Here is a 23,442-nt window from a genome sequence, read left to right as displayed (position 1 = left end):
ACCCAAAGCTACACATGTAGCAAAAACAAATAAACTAAATTATTAGAAGAAGGAAAACCTGAAGCATTAGAAACGGATGGGTTGAAATTATTATATAAGGCCACCACTTTGGAATATATTAGAAATTATTTATTAAATAAAAAAGTGACTTTTGAATACCTTATAATAAAAATTAAAGTACTGCTTACCGGTATGGTATAGACAAGAGAGGAAAAGAATGATGATATATGCCTGAAGAACATAACACAATATCATATGGCCAAGAGGTCATCAGACACAGGTAACCCACAGCACATTAACAGTGCAGGAATGATTGGGAAGCATGTATTAGTACGCTTAAGTATGAAGGAAGCAGATAAATCTATATGATCGTCTATAAAATAAATGTAAAAGAAAGTAATATAATAAATGAAATATATATGACTACAAAAATCTATTTTTAAAGAACTTACGTGTTAAGAATGGCCTGATGTTTTTCAAGGACCGCTTGACTTTGTGTTTGTCTCTCTGATTGTTTTTTAGCGCATCGATCCATCTCTTTATCACAGTGTTGTATTTTCTCCCTTATATTTTCTAATTTACTTTCATCTAGTTTTAATTTTTCACTTTGTGCTTCCCATTCTCCACCAAGAAGTGCTTGCTCCATTTCTAGCTGCAAAACCCAGTTACATAACAATCATTAAATAATTAATATTAGTTCAATACAATAATTAATCAGCAACAAAACATCACAAACTCTTATAAAAAAAAAAAAAAATCAATAAATTCAACTAGTATACATTTCTGGTGCAAAAAACTTCTAACAATAATCATTTTAATTCACTTTAACTGGCTGCTCCAGATGTCAGGATAGATCAGAAGTATAGTAAAGTGCTGAGTTTCTAGTACCATGGTTGCTTGTTCAAATCTGGCTCAGTAAATTAAAAACTATAACAAACTATATGAATTTCCATTCCAGTCAACTTAATTGTAATGACCATTCACTAACTAACGATTTAGTTTAGAGCAACGTCACACTACCTATGCATATACGAGGGTTGTCTGAAACGTTTTCAGCCTCAAGATGGTAGCACTTGTCAACAAAAGTTGGGGAATGTATTCGTGCATGCCTTGAAGTTAATCAATACAATTACAGCCATTTTGGACGCTCAGTTGTTGTTTAATAATCGTTTGAATAAGTCAATGCGAATGTTTTTGTGAGAATGGAAAAAATTGAATATCATGTCGTAACTAAATACTTGCATTTGAAAGGCAATACGCCTATATAAATTAAAACAGAGTTGGTTGTTGTTTACGGGGACTCTGTTCCATCATTTGCCAACGTGTAAAGATGGGCAGCTGAATATAAACAAGGTTGTACCCGCTTGGTTGAAAATGAGCATTCAGGATGGCCAAAAACTGCAACCACCAACCGATATCATCAAAAATGTTCATCAAATGGTACTGGATGACCAACGAATTAAGGTTAGAGAGACAGCAGAGGCTATGGACATATCGAAAGAACATGTTTATCATATATTAATTAAAGAATTAAATATGCATAAGCTATCCACATGTTGGGTGCTGTGTTTGCTCACTTTGGACCAAAAACGCATTTGAATGAACATTTCCAAGGCCCTGCTGGCGCAGTTTAAGCAAAACAAGTCAGATTTTTTACGTCAATTCAAAACTATAGATGAAACGTGGATCCACCACTACACTCCTGAGATGAAACAACAGTCAAAACAGTGGACTGCAAAGGGTGAACGTACTTTGAAAAAGGCGAAGACAGTTCCATCGGCCAGGAAGGTGACGGTAACTGTTTTTTGGGATAGTAACAAAATTCTGTTTACTGATTATCTTCAAAAAGGTAAAACAATAATGAGGTAGTATTATGCATCATTATTTGACAAGCTGAGGACAGAAATTGCAAAAAAATAACCACATTTGAAGAAGAAGAAGAAAGTGTTTTTCTATCACAACAATCCACCTGTTCACACTTCGACAGTCGCAGTGGCTAAAATTCACAAATTTCACTTATTCACCACTTATTTCACCGTATTCACCAGATCTGGCCCCAAGCGACTTTTTCTTGTTTCCTAACTTTAAAGTTTCACTTGGAGAAAAGAGATTTTCATCAGTTGAGGAGTTTATTGTATACGTAAACACCTATTTTGGAGAGAAAGACGCTAGTTACTATTTGGAAGGATTAGAGAGGTTAGAGCATTGTTGAAAAAAGTTTAACGACTTGAAAGGAAACTTTGTTGAAAAGTAAAACTATATTTGACAGAAAAAAAATGTTTTGCTATGTTAGGCTCAAAACATTTCAGATAACCCTTGTACTACGTTATATACCTATCTTACATCATATTTTTAACACTCTCACAGCTTACTAATAATTTCCATAATATACAAGTTTTCTTTTAATCTCAATTCTAATTCACAAGAAACATCTGTAACATAAAATTCATATTTTAAATAAATTTTTTCTTTTTATAATATAAGGAATCTGTACAAGATTGGAAACAATAATGATAATCGATTGATTACATTCAGCACATCACAACTACAAAATAATGCTAATCCATGTGAATAACATAACAAATCTTAACATTAAATTAACATGATTCATTATAAACATAAATATTCAATATTCAGAGCCAATTACAAGAACAAAAAATAATCCACACAGTGTTCTAGAAAACAAGTAATTGATTTTTTTTAACATGATATCAAATCTAATCCCAAGTATTGGATAATGTTTATAGTAGAAAGAAATACTATGCATTAAGAAAATAATAATAGTGGTACATGCAAAAAATGTAATAACCTTACAAAAATTCTCTTTTGTCCCATCACTGACTATTTATAAGAAATTTTACTGTTTTCAGTAGTTGAACAGAATTTTAAACAAATTTTTTTCCTGCTTCAAAATTAAAAAAAAAAACTTTTGTTTCTACAAAGTTTAAAACCAGTTTGGGCTGAATGAAGAAGCACATACTATTGAATTATCACAATTTTGTAAAACATTTTAGCAATTAATTACTAAAAAACTATTCATATATTTTTATAAAATTCTACAATGTTATTGTTGTGTTTTATACTCTTATTTTTTTTACACATTTTTAACATTTTAACACCTGAATGTATTTCCACTAAAATTATTAATGAATAATAATTATTAATTAATTTGTTTTAGAAAATTTAAAATTTCAAAACTCAATTTCAGTGCATTCTATTTACCAACAATTTTAGTTATATTTTTCATAAAAAATAAATCATATTTTTTTACTTGTTTATTTTCCCTATAGTTTCATATTTATTTTGAAGTTGGTTTTGCTAATTTGTTTTTGTTTAGGACGTTCATGCAATTATAAGGGCACGTTATACAATTACTGATTCTGAAGCACTGATCTCTATATAACTGGATTGGGGATCCCATGTATTAGAACTAGTGAAATTTGAAACATAAACTAGCATCACTAAATGAGTTTTAGAACCGGTAGGACTAAATAAAATGAAACGGCACATACGCAGAGCTAAATAAGAGTATGGGTAAAACACTGTCCTACCATCACGATTACAGTCGCGTAAGGGTACAATGGTTTTATTTAGTTCCCGCATCTCATTCTGCGGTGCTGGAGTATGCTTCAATATTGAACACTTAATTCTATTTTATGCCAAGAGGATCCCCTATCCAGTTATATAGAGATCATTGTTCTGAAGTAAAAGTTTTAGATTAAGACAACCACAGTAAATTATACATAAAATTAAATAAATTTTATACATTTTGCAAACACTATAATACAAAAATTATAAAATGTAGAAAACTGAAATTTTATACAATTTTTTAAATAGATGCACATATAAGCAGAATTTAAAAAAAATATATAAATGAAAATTTATGCTCTCTTTCTCTATCTACAAAAAAAAAATACAACTTGATCCAAGCTACAGACTTATTTATCTCCTAGCAGTTTTAATAATAAAACAAATGTTTAAACACTACAGGTAACCCCATTTTTATACATTATTGAATGCTAAATAATACATCACCAAAAAATAGAGAAAGATTTTTTTGTCCAAAAAAAATAAACATTTTGTAATTAAATGAACATAAGCAACAGTTAGTTTTTGAGAGGTATATTAATTACAATGGGTTTTGATAATATGGCATTTAAACCCCTTTGGATAGAACAATAAATAGAGACAATAGTTTGAAGAACAGAAATTGATTATATACTATAAGAACCCTAATTCTAAATCTTTAAGTATTTAGAACGACTATTGAACCTATTTAAAGACTGGATAAAATATTTTTGTGCAAACCATTTTACAACTGCTACTAAAAATTCATTTAGTATTTCTACTGCAGAAAATTAAACAAATTTTGGTCCATAGCTAGTTATGTTAAGACAATTAGAAGAATAACAACTTATACTCAAATTCAGCCTGATTGAATTAAATCCAACCAGTTTAGATACAGTGGAGAGAAAATTAATTTCTCTCAGAATGTCTAGCACTGTTTAACTGTTCCACATTCACCTGATATTATTTATGTAAACTATCTTTATTATTTATTTTAAATTGAAGCATATTTCTAATTAATCTTCCTTTACTTTTATTACCATAAATATATAACAACAGGGGTAATAGAATCTTTTCGATCCCAGCTTTTTTGATAGATATGCTCTTATTAGTTAATTATTTATTATAAATTTAGATAAAAATTATATCAAAATAAATATCTTCAGTCTCAAATATTCAGTATAAACAACATACATACTATAATTCTCATTTCTGATTCAGAATTCAAATTCAAATCATTTATCATTTATAACAATGAAGAATAAATAACTGAATTAACTCCCAAACAGCCTCTCCATTTCTTTTAAAAATACTCATGAAATTTGAAAACTACATTATAGTAGATAAATCAATCTATCCATCATTATGCTTGCCTGACAAAAAACAACAATTTCAATTTTTTAACAATATAAACCAAAACACATTGTATTATTTGTATAAATTGGTTGACCAATTAATTTTCTTTAAAAACTAAAAAACAATAAGTAAAAAAATAGTTTTTTACTTTTTCTATTAAGTTATTAGTGACATAAGATTTATAAAAAATCGACTACATTTTCCTAATCAATTGTTAAAATAATACTAACTGAGATGAAAATAAAAAATTGCAAAATCACATAAAACCATTGAAATAAGGTCAAAGCATCATATGCACACAGAAAAAATTCCTTAACTCTTAACATAGGATTTTTCTTAACAATGTATGGATTTAAATACAGTACAGGAATAGCTTACCTCTCTCATAAGTTCTTCTTGTTGTTGTTCAATGTCTGTAACTTTTGCTTTACATTTTGTAAGTGTTTCCATCAGTTCTGCCCTATTATCAGTTTCAGTTTCTTTATGTGAATCTGGTAAAGGTAAAATAAATTTTCCATTTTCTAATATAACTGGACTTTTTGGTACACTTCTAACAATTGAATCAAGTTCTGAGATGAGCTGATCGGTTGAGTATTCTCCATTCCTCTTAGTAACAGATGTAAAACTATCTAAATCTAATACTGGATTAGTCCACGATGGGCAAGTATCAAATCTTTTAAGCTTTTTTAAACTTGATATTTTCATTTGATTATCATCATTTTTGGAATCATTATTAATTTTTAAACTCGATTTGTCTTCATTACTGGGTATGACTAACGAGGAGGTACTTTCAGAAACATTTCTCCTTAAATTTGTCTCTTCTTCTGGTAACTTGGATTCTTTTCTAGGATCAAAGCCAAGAAATTCATATTTTGATTTGGCAATTTCTTCAGCTCTTGATTTATGTTTGTTACTAGTTTTCAAAATGCTATTAGTATTTTCTAAAACTTTATCTTCTTTACAATTATTATTAATATTTAATGATAAGTTGGTGTTATTATTAGAATAATTCTCACAACTATTTTCACCATTTAAACATTGCTTTTCTTTGGTTTGTGATGTAGGAACTCTAGTTGTTTTAACAACATCATCGTCTTCATCAGACTTTGAACTAAATCCTCCATTTACATCGTTAGATTGTAAACGTGGAGCTAGTCTTTCAAAGTCATTCAATACAGCCAGCCTGTTCTCTATGACTTCCAGACTATATTCACATCTGCAAATAAAGAAAATTATAAAATTTTTGTAACATTAAAATGGAATTTATTTACTTTATTCAAGAATAAGCATCATTACTTTGAAAATGTAAGCCTTACAATTACAAATTATAGCAAATCATATCATCCTGTTTCTATTACTTTTTCCCAATAAATAAATCTTTTCTTCAGATACAAAATAATACCTTATATAAGTCATCTCAGGAATGGGTAGGGGTATATTACTCCAGAGATAAAAATACAACTGCCCAAGCTTTTGCCTGGATGGATCAAGGGAAACTTTGGTAAAACCTTATTCAGAGAAGCATTACAAAATGTAAAAATATGAAAAAATAGATGTTATTAAATTCCATTTTATTTATTTAAAATAATAAACAAATGAAATAATATTAATGTAAATACATGATGAAGATACCAAATATAAAATAATTTGTAAAGCATTAATGAAAATTATTTGAGCTTATTTTTAAATAAATGTTGAAAAAGATTAATTAGTATTATTTAAAAATTAATTTACAGAGTAAATTATTTCTGTAAAGAAAACTAATTTAATTGTATTTTAAATAAATAGGTGGAAAGATTTTTTAAGTAATTTGATAATTTATTAAAAATGAAAATAAAAATAAAATAAATAATTAATTTAGATTTAAGATTTATTAAAAATAGCAATGGAAGCACAATAAGGCCCTTTCTTGTGAACCAAAGTATTGTGTTAAGTTATGCAAAAACAGTTATGTTATCTGGTTTGCTAGAGGTGAATACTGTTATTTTTAAGAGCATTCTTTTTATCAAAGATTAAACATTCATAAAAATAAACACTAAGTTAACATTTTTTGATTTTCTAAATATCGGTCTACATGATTCATACTTATGGCAGCCAACACTGATCTGCTAGCCAATTCTGTATCTTGAATACTCATTCTGACCGAGCCACAAGAGAAGATATACTACAGAGTAAAATATATGAATACACAATAAACACTTAATATTAATTGCAGCTACTGTTTTATTAAGGTTATTTCACAGCAAAACAGTACAGTTTTAAATTAGTACTGCTTGTTTTAAATTAGTACAATACTGTACTAATTGGTAGCAGATGATCAATTAAACTTGTAAGGTAACCATTAATCACAGCTGTTTGTCTTAGAATATTAAAATTATCATGTGATATCGAAATATTTTATCTAAGAATGCAACTATTAAAAGCTGCTAATTTGTGTGCAAAAGGATGTAATGATGTACTATGAATGACAGTATTAGTGTGTGAGGGTTTATAATATATGCTAAAATCCAATTTGTTATTGATTTTATTAATATTTAAATCTAAAGACAAAAGAATTACTTCGTTCCACTTCCAAAGTAAAAGATATATTTTTGTGTACTGTTATTAAAATTCAAGAATATTCTTAGTTGTTTCAAGCTATCTGTAAACCAACCAAAAATATCATCTATCAAATCTATACTAAAATTTGAAATATTTAATAAATGGATGAACACAAATCTTGGTTTTTAAATCATTCATAAAAATGTTAGTAGTAACAGGACTAAGTGGATTACACATAATTAGACCCTAATTCAGAGTGTCAATGCTATTCTCAAAATAATTTTAATTAAAACAAACGTTTAATGCCTCAACTATCTCAATTCTTATAATTTCATTAATTTTTCTTAGTAATTGGTAACTTTTTAACAATACTGATAACCTCTTGTGTTGGAATACCAGGAAAAAGATTTTTTACATCAAGAGAAAGTACAACAGAATTATAGAAAATATATAAATCCTTAATATTTTCAACTAGCACAGTTGAGTTTTAATACCAAATTTTTATTGAAATTTACAATGAGATTGGATAACAGTAATCATCCTCCTGGACAATTGAACAGCAGGAAAATTAACATATGAAATTAATGGTCTAATTAGATGATTTTCTTCATGTAATTTAATAAGAGAATATAATTTGGGTAGCTGCGGATTAATTACTGTTCTCACCTGAAACCATTACTCTCCCTGAAAATAGAACAATTCCATTTAAAATTAATTTTCTATGTTTAATTCTATGTAATTGGTTTTTTGTTTTTATCTTCTTTTTGTTGTAATGTAAAATTCTCTTAAGTATTTTATTTAAATATACTAAATCGAAATGTTAAACATATATAAATATTAGACAAACATATCTAATACATAACATATTAGACAGTGAAAAAGTATTTTGACAGAATTTATACAAATTACTAACTTATGTTCAAATTTAAAAAATTAGTCGGTGGACTGAATAATATTTAATCTAAAAAATTTGCTTAATAAATAAATACTAACATCATCATAATGTTTTACCAATCACATTGAAATGATTTAATATCCTCAATATATGCAAACTTGACATTTTGATCTTCTCACTCATTATTTAATAAGCAACTTTGAATTTCAAATATGGAATGATCTCTCTTCAAAAATTACATTTTAAATGTATAAAAACTAAAACAATTTTGTTTAATCTTAAAAAAAAAAATTACTTTTAACAAAATTGTTAATGATTAGGATATAAATTATGAAAAGAAAAAAGAAATGACGTTATACCCACAATTCCTGTACTGCTGTACTCAAAACCTTCCACAAAATATACACAATGTTAATTCAATTACTGCCTAACTATTACTGAAATGAAAATTGAGGAAAATTTACAAAATCAAACATTTCTTAAAACAGCCTTTCACAAAAAGAAATACTTATAACCATTATCTAATAAAGTTTCAATAATTACAAATAAGCTAAAAAAAATTAAATAATAAACAAAATGTCAAGATATAAAAACTGGAATAAAATAATTCAAAATTAAAACATGATAGCTATAGACAATTAGAACGAACCAATAGATTCGTCATAAAAGATCACATGTATAAAACGACATCATTATTACATGTGCCACATTTGATAAGAAATGATTTAACTTTTTATCTGATCAATTCATTATTATAGTACGGGTCAATAATAATAAGAGTAAAAAATGAAATCAATCAAATAAATATGACACTTAAATGATACATTAGCAGCATCTTCTACGATGAATAACTTAACTGTGTTAGAATTTAATATTTTATTTCAGAGCAAATAAATAAATAAAAAATAACCTTGAAGTATCTTTTGATGGCAAGATAGTCTTAATACGTGTTCTTGGACTACTTGGATATGAAAATGTGATATTTTCATAACTGTGAGGAGATCTCGATTGTATAGGAGTATCAGCGACATTAAAACCAGATGCATCAGTGTTACATTTATCAATACCATTCCCTCTTGATGAGTCCAATCCATGATTACCAAGATCACTACTGAAAATAGTAAAATTCATTTATTAAATTATCTTAATATGTAGTATAATGGAAAAAAATTTAGTATATATCAAAAGAAAAAGTTTGCATTTGAAGTGTTGTAACTAATGAACCAGAGGAAGAAATTTTTTTCTTTTCTTCCAGATTACAGGTCATCAAAAGAGGTTGCAGCAAAAAATCATATCTCCCAAAGTAACTGAGATAATATTAATTGGAACTGCAAAATAATTGGGATATCATGAAGTTTTTTTAGAAGTGACTGGCTATGACTTTGATGCACCATAATACCTCTGCACCACTGCCAGTCAGTGCAATGGTGACATTTCAGCAGAAAGTACAGTGCGTTTTGTGGTTAGCGGAGTATAAATCTCAGTTATAACTGTTCAACAGACTTTCCAGCATGTTTATGGCAATGATCTCCCCCATATGCAAACAGCATTAGATAATGGTATGAGCAGTTTAAGGAATCCAGCAACATAGAAGTAAAATAGCCTCTTGGACAACCCAAAACAAATGGCAAAACAATTAAGTTATTTTTGTTTTTTTTTCCTTTGATTGTGGGCGAAAAGCACCTGGGTATTATCATTGCCCAGAATTTCAATTATAAAAGTGTAAAACAACTCCAAAATAACAAACATTTATAAGATGTAAAATTAATATTAAACATATAATAAAAATTTATTAAAACAAGAGTCAAGAAGGTAAAATAAAACTCAAAACCAATTCTGCAGATGAATTCTATAAAATATAAAACTTTAAATAATCGAATAAAGAAACTACATAAAACTTACCTAATTCCAATGGGTTGTGCAAAAGGACTTACCTAATTCCAATGGGTTGTGCAAAAGGCTCCCTCCTCGGATAATAAAATTAAAGACATACAACCCAAAAAATCAAAATTGAAAGTAAATTTTAAAAATTTATTAAATTGTTGCATGATTTTCCACAAGTTGACCAAACTGAACAAGAAAGTAATGCTGCTGTAATGTTTCAACAAGATGATGCTACCCCATGCTTTAGCTTAAGTATTTGATGAACTCTCAATGAAAGATTCCCAAATTGTTGGATTGGGTAGAGCCGGTCCTACGGTTTGTCCTCCGAGAAGCCCAGACTTGACACCCCTGGACTTTTTTCTATGGGTATATGTTTAAAACATTGTCTACAGTGAAAAAATCAGAGATTTACAACATTTAAGGCAACAGATCACTGCTGCTATAGTCACAGATATGCCTGTGATGATCCAGCAGACCTGGGAAGTCTATTATCAGCTGGATGTTGGCAGAGAGACCAACAGGAACTCATATTGAAACATTCTAAGGTATATAAAAAAACTGTTTTAGTTGATGAATTTAATATTTGATATCTCTAGTAGTTTCTTAGATACAATTTTTTTTAAATTGCTGCAACCTTTTTTGATGACCTGTAGAATGGTACAGAATTGTCTGGAGTTTTGTGCCATTTTCAAGCTCATTCTTTCCTATATAATTGTTATGAACTATAATTACTTTAAAGAAATACAATAGGAATGCCAGAAAATTTAAATCTTTTTCACTTGTAAATAAATGAAAAACAGCAGTGCAAATTTAGTAGTATGTAACTTCATTAAGAGGTTATAAAGAAAATTACAATACAATGCTCTTTATCTAGGTACCGTTCATCTGGATAGCTGGATTAATTTGGTGCATAATATTTTAAATATATACATTTTTTATTTTTGAAGCCACAATTATAATTTTAGTTTGATTTGTAATTTCAAGCTGGTACTATGATATTATGAAATACACATACAACAAATTAAAAATTTGTATATTATAAAGCCAGATGCATATTTTTATATGCAAGCGTACAATTTTTTAACCTTAACAGCACAATGGTAACATCATCCATTCCTCATTCAAAGTGAAGTGAGTTTCATAATGAATTTACTGAAGGTCTTGTGATTTTCCACAGTTGAGTGTTTACTAAATAGATTTATTTTGTGAATAAATTTTTCAAACATTTGAAATGGAATAGTGTTTAATTTTTGGAAGTGTTATGAAAATTCATAGTACTTTAACCTAACTTATTGCATTTCCATATTGCATGTTATGTTGATATTTATGTAGTGATGTTAGCTGTTCTGTACCTATAGAAGACTGAAAACATGACTTACTGTACAAAATACAATATATACATAACGGTTGAAGTCTGTTTAATCAATCACAACACCCATGAACTTGAAATTGTACAGTACAAATCAAAAACTTCTGTACTTAATTACAGTTAAGTTTCCATAAAGCAGAGTTTTTTTAAAGGAAATATGTTTTCTGGAGTAAACACAGTAAATGATACTGATGTTTGTAAACACAATATATTAAATGATCTAAACAAATAGAGGCAAAAAAATCTGTAAAATAGCAGAAATCAATGGACAAAAAAAAAATGTAGCATAATTTTAATTTTAAATTTAGAATAACAATTATGCTTGAAAAATAAAGTATTTAAAATTTCTTGCAGTTAAACTAATTTATAAAACAATTTTTGGGAAAGAAATTATTCATTTTTTTATTAAGTTTATTTATTTTTATTAACACGTTAATTTTCTTTAATAACATGTTAGTATATTATTCAATTTTTATCCTTGTGATTTTGTCTTAAAATTCCACTCTCTGACTAAATTACAAATATGGCATGCACATACTTTATATGCATGCTTTCTTAGAAAACCTGTTAACTAAGGGAATCTCCAAATAGTGGAAAAAGTTTCTGGCTTCAATAATGTATACGATTCAGAGATTTCACTGTAAAATACAAGAATATAGCCACAGCAAATAAAGATGTAATTAGAAAACAATTGAAATTCAAATTAGGAAATTCCCAGTTCTGGGAAGTGGAAAAGGCAGGTAAAATGAATTCTTCAAATGCATAAGAAAATTATTGATTTTTACAAAAAGTGTAATTTAACCTTCTTTAAGGTTCGCATAAATTATCTGTTATTAGAGTTTTTTTTTACTACAGAGTTATGACTTTTTATATTTTTACAGGTTTCCTGCTCTACAAAATAGGTTTTTTATGCAAATATTTATCTAATACTTACTCTTATTTGCTATTTCTCTACCAAACATATTTTCTTTATCAACTAATCCTTATAATTATGAATCTAAAGAAAAGATTATGCAGAAGTTTTAAAAAATTATTTTTCTACAATTTGCATTCTCTTTTTCTACTCTAAATCATTCTGATTGAGTGATCAACAAAATTAGTACACAATGACTTGATTAAGAAATTAATCATCTCTTACAAACATATAGAGAATCTTCATAAATGAAAACTAAATATGTCAAAAAGTAAAGTTTCAAAGACCATTAATTTTCCTATTCAATGTTTACTTTTACACACATGCACGCTCACTCTTTCTCCCTCTCTCATTCTCTCCCCGCCTCAATCTCCTCCCTACCACTCCTTCTTCCATATCCTCCTTGCTCTATATGCAGGCATCTATGTGTATGTATGTATGTATGTATGTGTGTTTATACTGTAAATATCATTAATACATAATTTAACAATTAAGGAACCTCAGTGATTCTTAAGTCACTTTCAGATTTTTAACTGTAACTTCTCTAGATGATTTTTTAATATGAGGCTTGGGAAATTAAATTGTTGGAACCATTATTACAATTTCCTCCAAAAACGTCACCAGCATAAATGATAATTTTATTCATAAACTATTTATAGTTTTATTTAAGTGTTTATTTATATTAAATATTTCATATTAAAATATAAATTTTAAAACATTTTTCACATTTGTTTTTAATCTATTATTGCTAATAATTACATATTTTTCAAAATTATTTTTTACATTCATTACTTTGTGTTTGATAAATATTAGATATTCTATTACAACATATAATTTTGAATTTTCACTCTATTAAAAATATTTCAGTTATAAATATAGTTTTTATATTATAATTATTATATAACATAATTAACAGTTGTTAACATTTTTATTAAATAATTTATTAGTAATATACTTTAATAAGAAAAATATAAATGAATATAATCTTTATGGAATATACAAAATAAAAAAAAATGGTGATGTGCCTTTGTAAAAACTTATTAAACAATCAAACTACATTATAATAATGTATAATATGACATCAAGTAAAGTCACATATCACAAAAATATAAACTTTCAAAAAATTTTTGAAAAATATTTAAACAATTCTAAGAGGTGGGGGTTTAATTTTTAAAAAGGTTTTTTGAATTATTTATATGTGCATTGTAATAACAAATTTTCTTTAATAAAGTTTTCTCTAAAATGCTTCTTGAAGATAATCAAAATTGGTTTTTCATCATAAAAAAAAAACACAATGCTCCATATACAGAGATATTTGAGACAAATTTGAAGAAAATCAGTTTAATCAATCATAAGATGATGGCCAAAAGCAGTGCGTGATATACATACATACATATACTTATGTTTTTTTTTGTCTAGATCATTGATTCTCAAACTTTTATCCCCACAACCCACATTGAGAATCAAAAGTTTTCTAACGGACCTAAAATTTTTAAACTTACTATCTGTTAAAAATAATAATTGAAATTGCTGATTTTAAGATGCGCTCTTAAAAACAGCAGTGCAATTACTATTTTTTAACTTGGCATAGCCTATTTCCGAGTTGAAATTTACATTTTAAATGAGAGTAATTAAAATGCATATTTAATCATATTTGGAAGTATTTTTATTAAAATTGCTTTTAAAAAAATTACAATTATATCTATATAGTTATATAACAGCAATAGTGATAGCATATTCACTATATGCTATAACTGATTTTTTTTTAATTTGATTATTTTTGAAATCTGTAGTATACTGTCAAAAAGTAGAGTATTCAAGCTTTATTATTTTTTTTATTCGTCTCTCTAAGCCTCTTAGTTGCAAAGTTAAAGTAGTTTGAATACAATCATTTTTTATCATAAAATAATGTGTTCCTTTAATTTTTTTACTAGTGTAGTAGGTATTTAATTTTAGTTTGAAATATCAGGAAAACATCATTTTTGCCATTTTTTTAATCGGTCATCGCCTTCCTAGACTGTCTGAATGTCCCCAATTTTCTGTGGGCCTTCTACCGCCCCCTGAAGGCCTCCAGTGCCCACAACGGGGAGTAATCGCCCACTTTGAGAACGAATGATCAAGATTAACTAGCTGGAACTCTAAAACAAAATTTGCAAAAAATCTGATACACCATTTTTGACTTGATCAAAAAACTTTAATATTGCTATTCTAGCTGTATACACCAGGAAAGCAATAATAATAATAATAATAATAATAATAATAAATAAATTTCATAAATTGGAAAAATATTATATTTATAAATTTAAATTCAAACATAATGGTAAATCTCTTTAAATATGATTTTTTAATAATTTATGAATAGGACATTTATTTGAGTTAGTACAATATCAGAAGAAAATGGAAATCATTACTTGCCTATACTGATTTTATATAATCAAAATTTAACCTAAAATAATTTTTATTCCTAATCCATCATATACAGAAGTTGTAATTGAAAAATTATTGCTGAAAATATTCAACTACTCTACTTGAAGGATCATTAATTATTCTTTTATTATAAACCGAATCAAAAGGTTTTTGTCATACTTTATGAGATATTCCTCTCTTAAAATAAAATCATATAAACAGAGGTCTAGAAGTGCTTTGTTTTTGAGAATAATTTATTGATAAGCATCATAAGAGGTAGAATTATTTTAATTATATTAATCAAATGGAATACTGTGACCTATGTTTATGTAAACCTTTTTCCATTACTTTGATGAGAGGAATACTCCTCAACTGTGGCAGAAGCTTTCTGACACATCTAATTTTGTGTGTGTGTACTTGTGTGCACACGCACATAAACACGTGTGTGTATATGTGTATATATATATATATATATAAATAAATTAAATTTTTTATAGTCCATATTTCCTTCGTACGTAAATTTTAGCTAATTACAAAATATAAAGTTATTCAGCCATTCCATAAGTACAGAAATAAACAACACTCTTACCTTACTTTTCTCTTTTCATCAAAGCTTCGGGCCTAAGCCCATCTTCAGTAATTTTTTTTAAAATTATTTTTTCTCTTTTCACATTTACATTTTTGATAAGTTCAAATTTTTAGAACAAATATTTGATCAGTCAATAATATTTTTTTTTTAAATTTTAAAACGTTAATACTTAAAATTTCCTTAACATTTTATCTAATGGTAACATAGTAGTCAGTAGGACAGTACAGTTGGAGTAATGTATTAACATTAGATAAAATGTTTAAGTATTAATGTTTTAAAATAAATAAAAAATTATTGACAACAAATATTTGTTTTAAAAATTTTGCCTTATCAAAAATGTAAATGTGAAACGAGAAAAAAATAATTTTTAAAAAACATTACTGAAGATGGGCTTAGGCCCGCAAGTGCTTTGATGGAAAGAGAAAAGTAAGGTAATATTAATTTATATTTTTTAATTAGCTCTCTCTCTCTCTCTCTCTCTCTCTCTATATATATATATATATATATATACACTTACACACACACAAGATATTCTTTCCAAAATTTAAGCTTAAATAATTGAAGTTATTAACTACACTTTTAGAAAAGCATACAATGTGATTAAAAAAAGAGTTATTAATTCAAATTAATAATATATTAATTATTAACTATTAATTCCACATTAAGTTTCCTCATCTACCTATTTCAAGTTTATCACAGTGATGTCGCTATATAAAAATTACTTCTCTTATATGAATCACTCTACCAAGATTATCATATCAATAAATAATTTAATAACATAACACATACATTTAATGACTACAAAAAAAAATTACTTTAAAAATAAACACCACTATTACCTGTCAAATGTGAAAGTGGTATGCATTTGTGGTGAACTCGGTGAGCAAAGTCTTTTGTCCCTTGGTAATGAGCCGTTTGTTTTGATTCTAAAAACAAATAATGAATACTTTAATGTTAAGAATAACTATAGTTATTTCGTATTATAAAAAGCAATATACAAAATTTAATCTAATTAAAACATTGATATAGTAAAGTACTTGAATGCAATATGATAACATGACATACACTATAAGTCATAAATTTCATATCTACTTCATTATAGAAAAACTTCAGTTAACTTGCTGATGATAGATCAGGATGATAAATTTAATTACTAATTACAAAAATTGATAATTTCACATCCTAATCTAAATAAATGTAAAATGTTAATGATTTCAAGGCTTTCCTCGACAATGTTAATTTCAATATTACACATCAAATGCTAAAAACCAGTAATAACAAAATTTTGCTTATTTATAATAAATAATTGAAATCCCTGGTCGAGTTGAATCTACTGAGTTGCTTGGGAATTAACTTACAATATAAAGGTGTAATTTAATTTGACTTTACATTATCTGTCCCAGACTATTTTACCGTTTCAACACATCTCATACACCTGAATTACTGTGACATATAATACACCTAAATTCAAGAAAACACCAATTAGAGTTACTTTCTCTGAGAGTAATGAAGTTCATTATTCTATTCTATTCACTTGACTAGTGAATAGAATGTAAGTGTAATTAGTTGAGATGAATGTCCCTAATATCATTTATCGGCTGCATTTCAATGGTATTGGTATCCCGATTAATGAACATATTTGGCTCGATGAAAAAAGCAACAGCATAAATCACTAGGACACTTGTTATTTTTAAAGTCACTGTACTACTTTCTAGAGTAATTTGTGATTCACATCAAGTCACCTATAACAATTATGGTTATGTACATTATACGTGCACATGTAAATAAATACAAACGACAATGAAACAACAAATCATGAATTAAAAAAACATGTACATGAGCTGTCCAGAAAGTAAGTTATGTTTTGGTATAAAAAAAATAACAGCTGTTGTATAAAATACACCCTTAAACTACTTTTCTACATAGTCATCAAATTTTATATCATACATTGCCTCACTGCACCTTCACTCATTAGATTTTTCCCATGAACATCGTATAGTTGTTGAAAAATCTCAATCAATTCATAATATTTTAACAAAAAAATTTAATAATTGTCTCACTTCACATCTGGTAGGATTTTCTATACTGGCATACATTTTAAATACTTGTAAAAAATCAATAATCGCGTCACAGTTCTTCACATAGTACAGCTCAATGCGTACCGAGTATATCTAGTAACAAACAAGGCTAGAGAGCTAGAAAGCACAGTTACCACTACTCATTCACAAATAACTGCAAAATGTAAGTTTTTTTCTGGATAGCCCTCATATAATTAATAAATTTTCTAGTCAAAATTTAATATGTATACCCACTATATGGGTATATGTACCTCTTACCCACTATACCTTTTCATCTAGAATCCTCTTTTTTTATTTAAAAATTTTTTTATAATGCCATAAGGTACATAACTGTCATCACTTATCTTTTCTGGGAAATCATCACTTTTTTTTATTAACATACTGAAATACATTTTGCATTTTCCAAAACTGGAAACTTAGTATATTTTGGAGAATGAATTTTATAATATGAATAAGATCTACTATAAGCAAGATCTCATTAAATTGTTAATTTAATTTCCAGACTGTGAATGATATTTTTTTATAATCTATCAAATTCATCACATTCCATACATATATGCATGCACGGGCGCAGTGAGAGGGGGGGCTTACTTCATAAAAAATAAATTCTTTTCTGTCATTATAGTACTTTTTTTTTTTAAACAAGAAAATTCTTTGTCTGGCACAAGAAGTACCAAAAGTAAAGTAGTATACTACAAGATTAAAAAATTTTCAATACAAACAATATCAACAAGGTTGCTCATATTATATTATCCCCTGCATCTTTAATCATTAATACTACTAGTAATATAATATTTAGTATTATCCTCATTAACCTCACTATTAATGTTTTCCCCAGCAACCATTCTGTTAGTGCGTTCTAATTACAAACGCATCCTGGCCTAGTGATGCATGAATTATGTACACTCAACTGGCTAAGGTCCTAAAATCAAGTTGCAATGCAGACTTTTAGAACATCATAGAAATCAGTGAATCAGAAAACTAAATTATTCATGTGTTTTTTTTTTTTAATTTTCTTTTCAACCAAGTTATTAAAAAAATTTTTATATCTAACTCAGGAAAATAAATTAAATTTAGTGTAAAAAATCAACAGCTGTTTTCTTTGAATTACCATGTATTTTAGATTTAGAAATGTTGATGTATGCAAGAATTTACTGTAGTCACAGATTGATATAGCTTGGTACTTATAATTATGTGTATAATCATACATTAGAAGTCAGCTCTTCAGACTTCAAAAAAGGATTAATAATTTAAAGAGCCCAAATGATGATAAAAGATAGAAAAAAATAAAAAAATATTAAAGGATATTGTAAAAATTAAAAAATGTTTTTCTTGTATTAAAAAAAGTTTATTACATATTATCAATACATAACACCATGTTAAAATATATTAAATGTTTGACTGCAGCTAGCAAACTGAATATCTACAGTTGGCTGCACTAGATCAGAATTCACAAACTGAGTAGTCTTTTTTGTCCTAACTGTAAAAGAGGATAATGTTTAAGAATTTTTCTTTGAGAGAGTATCTGTGTCATTGTTAACTCCAAGACAGATGGGAATATTTTAAAGTACTTTTAAATATGATTTCTTAGCTACCAAAGAATAAACAACTATTTATGACAGGAAAAGAATTAAGAAGTACTTAATGCATCTTTAAGAATAATTTTCAAAAGTAGATATACTGCTGAGCTAATATATTAAAATTTACTAAGTTGTTTTAGGCACCTAATTCATTTATATTATTGCGGTGACAAATATGATTTTGCTAACTACATCCCCTTATTGCTCGTTGGCTCCAAAAACCATTATCAAATTAAAAAGCACATAAAAATAAAGGTATAATGCCAACTATCAAAGACATATTTAATAAACTGGTTCCCCCCTTTTTTGTCTTCAGTCATTTGACTGGTTTGATGCAGTTCTCCAAGATTCCCTATCTAGTGCCAGTTGTTTCATTTCAGCATACCCCCTACATCCTACAGCCCTAACAATTTATTTTCCATATGCCAAATGTTGCCTGCTTGCACAATTTTTCCCATCTACCTGTCCCTCCAATATCAAAGCAACTATTCCAGAATGTCTAAGATGTGGCCAATAAGTCTGTCTCTTCTTTTAGCTATATTTTTCAAATGTTATTTCTTCATCAATTTGTCACAACACCTCTTCATTTGTTACTTTATCCACCTGCCTGATTTTTAACATTGTCCTATACAACTGCATTTCAAAGCTTCTAATCTTTACATCTCAGGTACACTGGCCATCCAAGTTTCACTTCCATATAAAGCTATGCTCCAAACATATACACGTTTACCTGATGTTATATTAATCTTTGATGTAAGCAAATTATATTTCTGACTGAAAACTCATTTCGTTTGTGCTATTCGGTATTTTATGTCGCTCTTGCTTTGTTCATCTTTAATAATTCTACTTCCCAAATAACAAGTCTTCTACCTCCACAGTCTTTTCTCATCCTATTTTTAATTTCAGTGGTCCATGTAATTTATTTCTATTGCATTTCATTACTTTAATTTTGTTTTTATTTATTTTCATGCAATAAGTCTCGCATAGGACTTCATACATGCCATTCATTGTTTCTTCTAATCTCTTTTACTCTCAGCTAGAATTACTATATCATCAGCAAATTATAGCAATTTTATCTTTTCACCTTGCACTGTTACTTAACATCATTAACTGCTAGTTTTATGTAAAGGTTAAAATATAACAGAGATAGGCCCCTTTTTTATTACTGTTTCTTTCTTATGCCCTTCGATTATTACTGTTACAGTTTGGTCCTTTACTTTCATGAATGTAGTATTCAGGACATAGATGGAGCATCTTATTTTACCAATGATCATTTCTCTTTCCACTTCTCAACACTTTTCTTTAATCCACTCTTCTTTCACTAATTTGCACTTCTTGTTTATAGTACTTCTTAATTATTGATAGTTCCCTTTACCTTTTTCATCACTGGCATTCTACCTACTTTCTACCTTTATCCATCAGTTGTAAAATATCCTCTGATATCCAAGGTTTTCTATCAGTTCTCTTTGTTCTGCCTAAGTTCACTTCTGCTGATTTAAAAATTTCCTTTTTAACATTCTCCCATTCTTCTTTTATGTTTTCTAGCTTATCTTTTTTACTCAGACCTCTTTCAACATTCTCCTCAAAAGTTTTCTTTACCTCCTCTTCCTCAAGCTTCTCTAAATTCCACAGATTCATCTGACACCTTTTCTTCAGGTTTTTAAACCCCTAACCAACATTTCATTATCACTAATTTATGGTCGTTATCAATGTCTGCTTCCTGGATATGTTTTGCAGTGGACGAGTTGATTTCTAAATCATTGTTTAACCATGATATAATCTATCTGATACCTTGCAGTATACCTTGCCATTTCTTTTTGTGTTAAATTGGGTGAAAATGCGACGACAACTTATGGTAAGCTACAGAAGGCTTTTGGAGAGGAGGTTATGTCAAGAGCTCAAGTTTTTCGGTGGCGTAAAATTTTTTAGTGAAGGCAGAACGAATGTTGAAGATGAAGACTGCAGTGGACGACCATCAACCTCACGGACAGATGTCAACTTGACCAGGGTGTGTGAAATCGTACAATCTGATCGAAGATTATCCGTGAAAATGATTGCAGAAGAACTCAACATCAATCGAGAGACGGTTCGTCTAATATTAACTGAAGATCTTGGTATGAGAAAGATTTGTGCAAAAATGGTCCCTAAAAATCTCACACAACAACAGCGAGAAACACGGAAAAATGTGGCAGCCGATCTGTTAGAGCAAACGGAAATCAATCCAGATTTGTTGAGCCGTGTTATCACTGGTGATGAAGGTTGGTTTTTCCAATACGATCCAGAGATAAAACGCCAAAGTTCGCAATGGTGCTCAAAGGGATCTCACCCAGACCAAAAAAAGCTCGCATGTCAAAGTCAAAAGTGAAATGCATGCTTGTGTGCTTCTTCGATTCCAAGGGAATTGTTCATAAAGAGGGGGTGCCTCCTGGACAAACAGTTAACCAATATTTCTATAAAGAAATTTTAGAAGGACTTCGTAAACGAGTTCTTCGTATCCGTGCCAACATTGCTGATAATTGGATTCTGCATCACGATAATGCGTCATCCCATACTGCTCTTTCAGTACAGCAATTTTTAACCTCAAAACAAATTTCAGTACTACCACAGCCACCTTATTCACCAGATATCACTCCATGCGACTTTTTTCTATTTCCAAGAGTCAAAATGGCGGTCAAGGGACACCATTTTCAAACAACACAAGATGTCCAAAAAGCTGTGAGGAGGGTCTTGGAGGATATTACAGAAGATGAGTTCCAGAAATGTTACCATCAGTGGCAGAAGCGCTGGAATAAGTGTGTGCAATCAGAGGGGAACTACTTTGAAGGCGACAACACTAAACATGACTAAAACGGTAAGCAACATTTTTTTCACATCAGTCTCATTACTTTATTGTCGCACCTTGTATTCTTATATTATGATTTTTAAACTGGATGTTGGCAATTACTTTATTATACTTCATGCAAAATTCAGTAAGTCGGTTCCCTCTTTCATTCCTTTTGCCCCCAGTCTATATTCACCCACAATATTTCCTTCCTTGCCTTTTCCGATGCTTACATTCGAATCTCCAACTATTATTAAATTTTCAACCCCTTAATTGCTTTGTCAATTTCTTCATATACACACTACCTCATCATCATAAGAGCACTTGCTGGCAAATAGATGTTAACAATCTTTGTTGGCTTTGGTTTTGATTTTATCCTGACTACAATGATTTTATCGCTAAGCTTTTTGAAATACTCTACTCTCTTCCCTATCTTCTTGTTCATTATGAAACCTACTCCTGCCTGCCCTTTATTTGACGTTGAGTTGAAAAATCACTAGACCAAAAGTTGTTTTCCTGTTCCCACCGAACCTCAATTCCTACTACATCTACATTTAACCTACCCATTTCCCTTTTTAAATTTTCTAACCTATCAACCTTTTTAGACTTCTAACATTCCACACTCTGACCAGTAGAATGTTATTTTTTAATTTTCTGGTGACCAGTTCCTTAGCAGTCCCCACCCGGATATCCAAACAGGGGAATATTTTACCAAAGAAGTCACCTCCAATTTTGTTACATGAAAATGCAGACAGCTACATTTTCTTGGAAAAAAAAGCTGTATTTTTGCATTGCTTTCAGCGATGCTGTACTTAGAAGATTGAGTGATGTTGATGTGGCCGTTTAAGTCTTCCTGACCTTCACCCTTAAACAGCTACCGAAAAAGCTGCTGTCCTCTTTCAGGAATCATTCCTTAGTCTGGCTCTAAACAGATGAAAGCCAGAAGGTGCAACCATTCCTATATGATTGAACCTTCGGTCCAGTTGCTCTGTGTCACTAAACACTCAAGCCCGAATCGGCAAGGTCTCATGAGGGGATTCATAGAGGGGGTAATTACATAAATATTTAAATAATTCATAGATCTGATTAAAACAATGTACTATTCCATTTCTAATCATTTAAAAAATTGCAATTTTTGACATTTCTCAGGTAAATATTTTAAAAAATTTAATGTCTTGTTTGATTCCTGGCACGGCCATGGCATTTTTATAACTTCATTTACCTTATCTTCCTTGTTAAAACAGACTAGCTAAGATGTGTCCAAAATGATTAAAAACTGAATGGGTACTCTGAGACCTTTAGAAAAAAAATTTTTAAATTTATAAAACAAAGGAAATTAATACTTTATTTTATAGATAAAGTACCTCAATAAATTAACTTTTATCAGCAGACTATTTATGTTTTAAGTAATAACTAATTTATCTAAAATAAACTGTACTATCG

General features: G+C 28.7%; 1 protein-coding gene across 1 annotated transcript in view; it reads right to left on the bottom strand.

The window, feature by feature from the left end:
• LOC142319660 (pleckstrin homology-like domain family B member 1) overlaps positions 1–23,442 on the bottom strand; it is a 615,345-nt gene that overhangs the window by 108,111 nt on the left and 483,792 nt on the right. Inside the window, exons 7-10 of the mRNA XM_075357205.1 lie at positions 16,360–16,446; positions 9,270–9,470; positions 5,302–6,139; positions 453–652 (exon numbers count right to left, since the gene is read on the bottom strand). Coding sequence (XP_075213320.1) covers positions 453–652; positions 5,302–6,139; positions 9,270–9,470; positions 16,360–16,446 — 1,326 coding nt within the window. The remainder of the gene's footprint in view (positions 1–452; positions 653–5,301; positions 6,140–9,269; positions 9,471–16,359; positions 16,447–23,442) is intronic.

This window comes from Lycorma delicatula, chromosome 2, assembly GCF_047948215.1.
Source record: "Lycorma delicatula isolate Av1 chromosome 2, ASM4794821v1, whole genome shotgun sequence".
NCBI lineage: Eukaryota > Metazoa > Arthropoda > Insecta > Hemiptera > Fulgoridae > Lycorma > Lycorma delicatula.
Note: the sequence above shows the minus strand (reverse complement) of the source record. Positions and strands in the feature narration are given on the sequence as shown.